The sequence below is a fragment of the Drosophila yakuba genome, chromosome X (assembly GCF_016746365.2).
Source record: "Drosophila yakuba strain Tai18E2 chromosome X, Prin_Dyak_Tai18E2_2.1, whole genome shotgun sequence".
Lineage (NCBI taxonomy): Eukaryota > Metazoa > Arthropoda > Insecta > Diptera > Drosophilidae > Drosophila > Drosophila yakuba.
In genome coordinates this window covers 9,549,021-9,557,423 of record NC_052526.2, presented here as the reverse complement: position 1 = coordinate 9,557,423, position 8,403 = coordinate 9,549,021, and the positions used below count along the sequence as shown (strand labels likewise).

At 39.1% G+C, this 8,403-nt stretch overlaps 1 protein-coding gene across 1 annotated transcript; it reads left to right on the top strand.

Annotated features, from left to right (window-relative positions):
* The first annotated feature begins 1,964 nt into the window (after positions 1–1,964).
* LOC6524793 lies at positions 1,965–3,144 on the top strand. Its single transcript, XM_002100601.4, has 3 exons — positions 1,965–2,253; positions 2,311–2,490; positions 2,571–3,144. Exons 1-3 carry the CDS (start codon positions 2,092–2,094, stop codon positions 2,769–2,771), a joined length of 543 nt encoding a protein of 180 aa, XP_002100637.1. The 5' UTR covers positions 1,965–2,091; the 3' UTR covers positions 2,772–3,144.
* Positions 3,145–8,403: the final 5,259 nt, after the last annotated feature.

Sequence of the window (8,403 nt, the reverse complement as noted above, 5' to 3'; positions counted from 1 at the left end):
TTTCGGAAAAAAAAAATTTTACAAATTTTTGCATTTTCGATAAGGGGTACCATCATCAAAATTTGCGAAAAATGGCCAAAAATTAGCATATCAATGTATGTACATGGATCGATAGGAAATTTTGTTACGAATTCAACGAGCTATGGCATTCCACATTTGGACAACTACTTTTACTGCTATCGAAAAAAAACGTATTATTTTTTATCAAAAAATCGAAAAACAACATTTTGTAAAAAAATCGAATATTTTCAATCGGCGTTTTCGCCATAACTTGACCAAAAATGGGCGCACAGCTAAAATAAAGACAGTTTTGTGCTGCTATTAAACATAGCTAACTATGTGTATCACTACTTTTTTGATTTTCGCAAAAAAAAAATTTTACAAATTTTTGCATTTTCGATAAGGGGTACCATCATCAAAATTTGCGAAAAATGGCCAAAAATTAGCATATCAATGTATGTACATGGATCGATAGGAAATTTTGTTACGAATTCAACGAGCTATGGCATTCCACATTTGGACAACTACTTTTACTGCTATCGAAAAAAAACGTATTATTTTTTATCAAAAAATCGAAAAACAAGATTTTGTAAAAAAATCGAATATTTTCAATCGGCGTTTTCGCCATAACTTGACCAAAAATGGGCGCACAGCTAAAATAAAGACAGTTTTGTGCTGCTATTAAACATAGCTAACTATGTGTATCACTACTTTTTTGATTTTCGCAAAAAAAAAATTTAACAAATTTTTGCATTTTCGATAAGGGGTACCATCATCAAAATTTGCGAAAAATGGCCAAAAATTAGCATATCAATGTAAGTACATGGATCGATAGGAAATTTTGTTACGAATTCAACGAGCTATGGCATTCCACATTTGGACAACTACTTTTACTGCTATCGAAAAAAAACGTATTATTTTTTATCAAAAAATCGAAAAACAACATTTTGTAAAAAAATCGAATATTTTCAATCGGCGTTTTCGCCATAACTTGACCAAAAATGGGCGCACAGCTAAAATAAAGACAGTTTTGTGCTGCTATTAAACATAGCTAACTATGTATATCACTACTTTTTTGATTTTCGGAAAAAAAAAAATTTTACAAATTTTTGCATTTTCGATAAGGGGTACCATCATCAAAATTTGCGAAAAATGGCCAAAAATTAGCATATCAATGTATGTACATGGATCGATAGGAAATTTTGTTACGAATTCAACGAGCTATGGCATTCCACATTTGGACAACTACTTTTACTGCTATCGAAAAAAAACGTAATATTTTTTATCAAAAAATCGAAAAACAACATTTTGTAAAAAAATCAAATATTTTCAATCGGCGTTTTCGCCATAACTTGACCAAAAATGGGCGCACAGCTAAAATAAAGACAGTTTTGTGCTGCTATTAAACATAGCTAACTATGTGTATCACTACTTTTTTGATTTTCGGGAAAAAAAAATTTAACAAATTTTTGCATTTTCGATAAGGGGTACCATCATCAAAATTTGCGAAAAATGGCCAAAAATTAGCATATCAATGTATGTACATGGATCGATAGGAAATTTTGTTACGAATTCAACGAGCTATGGCATTCCACATTTGGACAACTAAAAAAAGCGTATTATTTTTTATCAAAAAATCGAAAAACAACATTTTGTAAAAAAATCGAATATTTTCAATCGGCGTTTTCGCCATAACTTGACCAAAAATGGGCGCACAGCTAAAATAAAGACAGTTTTGTGCTGCTATTAAACATAGCTAGCTATGTGTATCACTACTTTTTTGATTTTCGCAAAAAATTCCTGATCAGGAATATATATACTTTATATGGTTGGAAACGCTTCATTCTGCCTGTTACATACTTTGCAACGAATCTAGTATACCCTTTTACTCTACAAGTAACGGGTATAAAGATTTAAAAGCGAGAGTAGTTGGCCATGATTTAATGCCCTAATCTTATCAGTTTTTCATTCCTTGTCTCTCAGTCAGTCAGTGCCCTTTGGTTTGATCGGAACATTTACTTACAACCCTTATTTCCAAGATCTTTTATAAGTTTTGTAAATCTCTTTGTAACAACTTTACCTCACTTCGCAATGAATTGCATCGGGCAAATCAATGATCTGTTTTGCCACGTGGTGCGCACCTACCTGGGCATAACCATATCCAGTTGCGAAACCAACTCCATCTGGAAGTTCCCGGCTGATTTCAATTCGAAACTGTTCTACTATGTTCTCGGCATCAGTGTCCTTGGAGCGGTAAGTAAATGGATTTTCCTTTACCTAGGACCTTTTACACCTTCCTCAAACTCGCAGCTCTACAATGTTCTGAAAATCATTGACCTTTCCTTTCGGAAATACGGCACTCCTCTGGTGAGGATGGGGCGGCCAAGGAAAGTCATGAATTTTAGTGGCAATCAAATGCGCCGCTTTCGAATCGCCGAATGCTTTTTATTGACCAAGGCGTGGACACTAATGATATACGCCTTGGTATTCGTAAGTACTAAGACTAAATATATTTATACATATTGAAATACATATGTAAAGCGAAAATCATATTTAATCCATTAATCCAGATAAAGCCGCATTACATGAATCCCTGGGTGCTGCTTTGTGGCGCCACCTTGACCATCGATGTGTTCATCCTGGCAATAGATATCATACGTCAACTCGAGATAGGCCTGATCCCCATGCTGGTCCTCTGGTTCAAGTTGTCGAGCATGTGCTGTGTCCTCTGCGTGCGGTGGCTCCTCCAGCGACTGATCGAGGTGCAATAAGGGACGCAGGATTTTGTTTTTTTTTTTGGTGAACATAATGGGAGCTATCTAAGGATGCTCCAAATTCTCAGTGACATGTTTAAACAGAAATATTCAATGTTAAATAAAAAAAAAGAACTACTGAAGCAGCAGGGAGTTGAAGAGCGTACATGTACTGCCCTGCCATTTGAAGTCTAGCTGCGGAAAAGTCAAACTCAGCCGGCTTGTAAAGCCAAGGCTAACACACACAGACACACAGGCACACAGGCACACACACACAGCTGTCTTGGCCACAGTTTTCCCAGCGTATGGACCGCTTCTGTTTGTTCGGGAGCCCACTTAACACAATGTTTGTCTTGGCAATTACACGCGCCTCCTTCAGCGCTGTCCGAAATTTGTTGCCAAGCTAAATTTGATTGTCAAACGCGGGTGGAGGGGATGGAAAATGGAGGCGGGTGCTGATTTTCTGGTGGGGCAGGTTCGACAGTGGGTGGCCTTCAGTTGAGCACACGAATAATTCCGTTACTTAACATTTGAGTCGCAAATAAGGCACGCAGCTTGGTAGGAAAAGCCGGAAAAACTGGGGGCAAGTTTTATGTGCCACCGTATGTGTGTGTGGGTGTGTTTGTGTTTGTGTGTGTGTGTGTGTGCTTAGCTATAAATGTCTCCTGTGACCAGTGGCAACAATGGAAAAGCCGATGCTTAAGTGATACAAAATGCAAATACTTTGGATACGTTGATGATGGAGCTGCGTTTGTTTGTGAATGCACAGCAAACATTGAATGCTACAAATTTGAGAAATAAGTTACTTATACTTAAAAATATAATTTAACTTTACCATAATATATTTTATAGCTATAAGGGAGAGCCAGTTTTATATTTTGATAAGATTTGAGTTAACATTTCTTTTTAGTTTCAATTTAATGTGTGACATACTGAAATTTGTAAATATTAACCTACACATATGTACATGTAAGTGCGCTTGAGCTGCTTTTACCAAAAACTATTATACACTTTTTTCAGTGTACATGGTGTAGTGGGGTTTTCCCTACATTTTTATTCTTTTTTTTTGTTAGCAGGAAGGCAGCAAAGTCACTTGACGAGCTTCCGGCTTAAGGTTATTTGCACACAACTCCTCTTTTGGCTCGCCATGTGCTTTTGTTATGCCACTGCCTGTGATATCCACTCGTCGATTGTTGTGCCACGCCACGCCCCTGCCAGAGTCAGCATGCCCTCGGGGGCAAGCCGACCCCTCCTCAGCCCCCCCCCTCGGGCCACCCAGCCCACCGAAAAACCCGCATCCATGTTGGCCGTAAAAGTGGCGTCCATGTGACAAATATATGGCGGCATCTTGTCGCAGCTTAAGACGGAATGTAAACACAAACAGGGCAGACGAAAATTCGCCACCCAACCTATCCGGCTTTTCCACCCACTACGCCCCCTTTTCGAATGTTAAATTATGCGTGGCCCCGCCTACTGTCTCTTATTGTCGCCTCTCGTTCACTATTTCCTTGCTGGCTTTTTAGCGTCGAGCTCGTCAGTTTGCCAGTTTGCCAGTTTGTCAGTTTTTCAGTTTGTCAGTTTGTTGGTTCGTCAGTTAGTCGTTAGCTCGTAAAAACAAAATAGCGAACAACAAGAGCAAACACAATTGGAAAATGGTAAATCAAAAACTCATCTGCATGCCGCTGGATCGTTTAAATCAACTGTGCAACTCCAAACTCAAACGCTTTTCCCAGCTGCCCAGTCACGTCCTGCCATTCGGGAGGTTAGTGCCGCTTAAAGAGGCAAATAATAAAAAGAATACAAAAAAATAGTGATAGCAGTGGTAGAGCGGAGCTTTCATGTCATGTGCTATTTTCGACCATAAAGCGAACGAGGTGACGAATGATCGTGACCATAATAAATTGCCAAAAAACGATTCCATTCTTTTCAATTCAATGGCAAATCGGCGACTAGTGCTGCTCGAACTCTCATCTTTTGCCGTATGCTCAATTTTTTTTTTGGGTCTCACACAGTGGCAAATCACAGTCCTAACGCCAATTTATTCGACGCCGGCAACGATTTAATGGCATTCATATTTATGCATTTTTTATCGGCAGCCATGTAATTTATATAGGAATATATAGGAACAGCTGCAAATGTTTAGAGATCGTCGCGAAATAAAAGTTGCTTAGTTCTAAAACCAACAAATTTTAAAACTTTTTATATTATTAGCCAGCTAAGGTAAACTGCAGTGAACTGCATTTGTATTTTAGAAAGGTATTTTAATATATTTTTTTACTGTGACTTATAGTATATATATGTTATAAATATGTTATAAACATTGTGAAAAACCACAGCGTCAAAAGAGTGATTTTTTGATTGATTTCCAACGATGGCACATACTTTTTCACTATTTCCCTGCAGTGGCTGTAGCCTTTGGAACTCTGTTGCACCTCCTTGAGTGCCTTACTGGACTACTCTGTGTAGCCCGATTTGTGCTCCATGTTTGCTATGCCTTTTGTCGTTCCACACGCACTCTGCCAGTAGACATTATATCCAAGAACTGGCCATCGCAGCCCATTAATGCCCCCTCCAAAGGACGCCATATATATACTGCTTTTCTATGGCCAGCGGCGCTTTTGACGCCTCATTCTGGGATCCTACAGCGCTGTGAGGAACGTCAATTCAATACGTTTAAAAGTTCATTTGCTGTTTAGCTTGGTCATTATGTGCCTAGACCCATAACCATCTTCTGCTGATACCCTGCCACCCACTGCCACCCATCGCCACCTCCTGTCCAGCCTTGAGTTGGGTAAAAGGGACTTGGCTTTGGGTTGCCAGAAGCTGGAGTGGCAGAGTCATTGGAAGGAGAGGAGGTTGGCCATTAAATGGGCACTCAATGTGTTTGTCTAACTTGCCATTTGCGATGATAATAATGTTGTATGGCCGTTACATTGATGTTACGGCCGGACAGAGGGAATACGGCCTTTGTTGTTGCGTTCCGGCCCATTGTTGTTGGCATTGCCATTGGCCATTGGCCATTGGTCGGACATCTCCTGCTCCTGCTACTGCTGCTGTCCAAGTATTTCCAAATCGTTTGGCTCGACGTTTTGATTTCGTTATCAGTTTTTATGCTTATAAGTATCGGACACATGCACAAGCACATTCTGTCGATAAATATACCCTTCTAATGGGGTATCATTAGTTTGATAAGTTACCAACTAATTTGGTGGTAGTCAGCTGTGTACTTCATTGGTTGCTATTGGTATAACTATTGGCATTCGTCTGTTAACTCGAGGAGTTTGTATACTTCTGATATTAATATTAAAAAAGTTTTCATCAATGTACTTATGTATATAACTTTAATGGAATTAAAAAAAAAAAAAACAAATATTCTCCACTTTATAAAGATAAACAGAAACCACTTAAGGTTTGCCTGTTAGCATAGGCCTAAAAGTTAACTAAAAAGCGCTTATCGCCGCATAAACTTAAGAGTATTTATATGTACCTATATCAGAAAGTCTATTCCAATGATTTTGTTGTTTTGAACGTGGTGTGCTGCTGTTGCTGGCTTTTATTTTTGCGCTGCTTGGTCAATTGGAAAACATTTCGATGCAGACTTTTGGTCGCCGTCTCGTTGGCCAAACCGCCGGCGCCACCGAAAACCGAAAGAGGTGGTGCGCAGGGGGGCTTTCCCCCGTGGTGAGGGGAGGGGGAAGTGGTGGTGGCACCGTTACTCGGCATAATGGCGTCGTTATTATTTTGGCATTAAAAAGAATTAATACGCTTCAATAGTTCTCGTTGTCGTCGCCAGGAGTCTCGAGACGCCTCTCAACGTGAATAGATCGTTAGGCAGAATGCCAGCCATTCACCCCAAAAAAATCCCACCCAGAATTTTCCACCACACCAAAAACACACCCCACCCCACCTGCCTCATCCTGCCTTTGGACAGAAGAAGACTTTTCCTTTATCGAGGCTTTGCTAGTTTTCCATTCTCCTTTTGGCTTTGCCCTCTGCTTTGCCACGCATTGGAGAGCAATTTTTGGCTCTCGAAGCATGCAAATGGATGAAGAGGAGAAAATTCGGGGGAGGGCAAAAGGGGTGGAAAGGGGTGAAAAGCTGGGAAATTCCTAGTGAAAGGCGGTGGTAAGAGGAAAAGTGGAAAAGAAGGGGCCAGATGATACACGCATTGAGCGGAATGGACGACGTTTCATAGGCAGCCGTGCATGAGTTTTCCTTTTACACATTTTCCCTATTTTCCTCAATTTTTCCCATTTACCCCCGCCCGACTGGCCACATTCTTCTCTCGCTAAATACACTGCTTAATGTTTTCATTTTCCTTTTGACCATCTGTAGGTTTTGGCTTTCTGTCTCTCTTTGTGCGCCCTAGAAATTCACTGGTCATAGCCATCGATGGGGTTATTAAATGTTACTGATTGTGCAACTTAACAAGCTCTTGTTGTGTTTATGTCTCCATACAAACAAAATTTTATATATTTATATATTGGTTTATTTAGAATAGTGCTGTAAATAACTACTATAAAAAGACAATACATTTGTTTACCTATTTAACTGGGCTAGTTAGCTAGGTTAAGGGTGTAACACCAAAGTTATGATTGAAACATGTGAGCTATAAGAAAGACGTAACAAATTAAAAGGGAAAAGGGAAATATTCAATTTGCATACTCACAGAAAAACGATACTATTTAACCCGAATGCGAGTTTTTCAAAGCGTTTTCCGTTTCAGTCGGTCAAAGAGCAATGGGACCCACTAAAAACTCATCAATAAGTCATCAATACGCATTGGTGAATGCATAAACCCCGCTGTCGGGCCATTTACGAGCTTAATGGCGGACAACTGCCAATAATTGCACATAATTCCATGTTGAAACCTTTGACAACGTCATTCAGCCGACTTCAGGTGCGCCACTAAACAAACAATATGCGACAAACCACTTGACACGATAAATGCGCCCTGGACAATCGACGGAAAATGGAAAATGGTAAATGGTAAATGGAAAATGAAAATCGGTGGAGAGTGCTTAGTGCGCTGGTAATGATGATTAACTCGTAATCCCCACGGATTTATACATTTTTTTTTTGCAATTAAACTGCAGGGAAACAAATTGTAAAGGTGTCATTTAAAAGTGAGTAAACGGAAACCCCGGACTTATTCCTTATCTACATTGGCATTTTAATGGCAATGTTACACTTAATAAGTAAATACTTCAAAAAAAAGGTTGACATAAATGTCATATTGCAGTTCAGCTTAATCCCACTGATGCATTGAGACGTATTTTTTTTAATAACACTAGTTTTGTGGACATTAAAAACAAAAAAAAAATTATCATAAAGAATAGCTTTAACCTTATCCACTTGACAATCGTCTCTTGTAAACTGGGGCATTTTTAATTGAAAATCAAATTAAAAATACATAGAACGAAATATATTTTTGTGATGGGTTCTTCACATCGATGCATTTAGATTAGAAATAACTAATTTATCATAATTTAATATTCACTTTTTTCCCAGTTCCGCTGATATTTCACATCATCTGCGCAAATGGCAATTAGGAATGATATAGTTGCTGCTGCCGCTGCTGTCGCTGCCGATAATATAATAATAATATTTATTATTATTATGAGGGGGGCCGCGTGGGCGTGGCTGATGG